The 683-nt window shown below is 36.5% G+C and overlaps 1 protein-coding gene across 1 annotated transcript in view; it reads left to right on the top strand.

Annotated features, from left to right (window-relative positions):
• The window catches only part of LOC109831382 (protein N-lysine methyltransferase METTL21A), an 8287-nt gene that overhangs the window by 5531 nt on the left and 2073 nt on the right, over positions 1-683 (top strand). The window contains exon 3 of the mRNA XM_020398711.1: positions 16-158. Coding sequence (XP_020254300.1) covers positions 16-158 — 143 coding nt within the window. The remainder of the gene's footprint in view (positions 1-15; positions 159-683) is intronic.

The following is a 683-nucleotide window of genomic DNA, read 5'->3' on the forward strand; positions in this document are numbered from 1 at the left end:
ATAATTGATTAATAGAGCACCCCTGGTGTGACTGGAGCTGTGATGTGGGACAGTGGGATTGTGCTTGCTAAGTTCTTGGAGCATTCTGTCGATTCTCAGAGTCTTGTTCTTCAAGGGAAAAGGGTTGTCGAGTTGGGCTCAGGATGTGGTCTAGTTGGGTGAGACTTCTCTTCCTCTATCTAACAAGTAATTGAGATACAATGCGTTCATTGGCTCCCGTATCTAAGAACTTAAGCTTTTGGATAATGTATTATCTGTCCATGTGAAATACTTTACAGTATATGTTTCTTACATGCCATGGAATACATTGTCATTTAGGTCTTTCATAACCTAGCAACTTAACCTTTGTAGTTTCCATTCAAATTTCGTATGTATGTCATGAGATATAGTTTACATGCTATTGAACATGTTACTATGTGTACAATTGGTTTCGTTTTGCTATCTAACAATGTAAGCTTTTATATCAAGTAGTTTTTTCCTGATTTCCATATGACTCATTGATATATGTTTCTCTGTCTCTCACTCATTAAGGAATATTTTTTGTGGACATCTGTTTGCCTTCTTATTGCTTGAACCTTTAGATAACATACTTTCTGTCCAACTAGTTGACTTCCATGTGCTGCACGTTATTGTTTGTGAAGTTTGATTTGCATAGAAAATACATATCACTCGGGTCCATTTTT

Source organism: Asparagus officinalis, chromosome 1, assembly GCF_001876935.1.
Source record: "Asparagus officinalis chromosome 1, Aspof.V1, whole genome shotgun sequence".
Taxonomy (NCBI): domain Eukaryota; kingdom Viridiplantae; phylum Streptophyta; class Magnoliopsida; order Asparagales; family Asparagaceae; genus Asparagus; species Asparagus officinalis.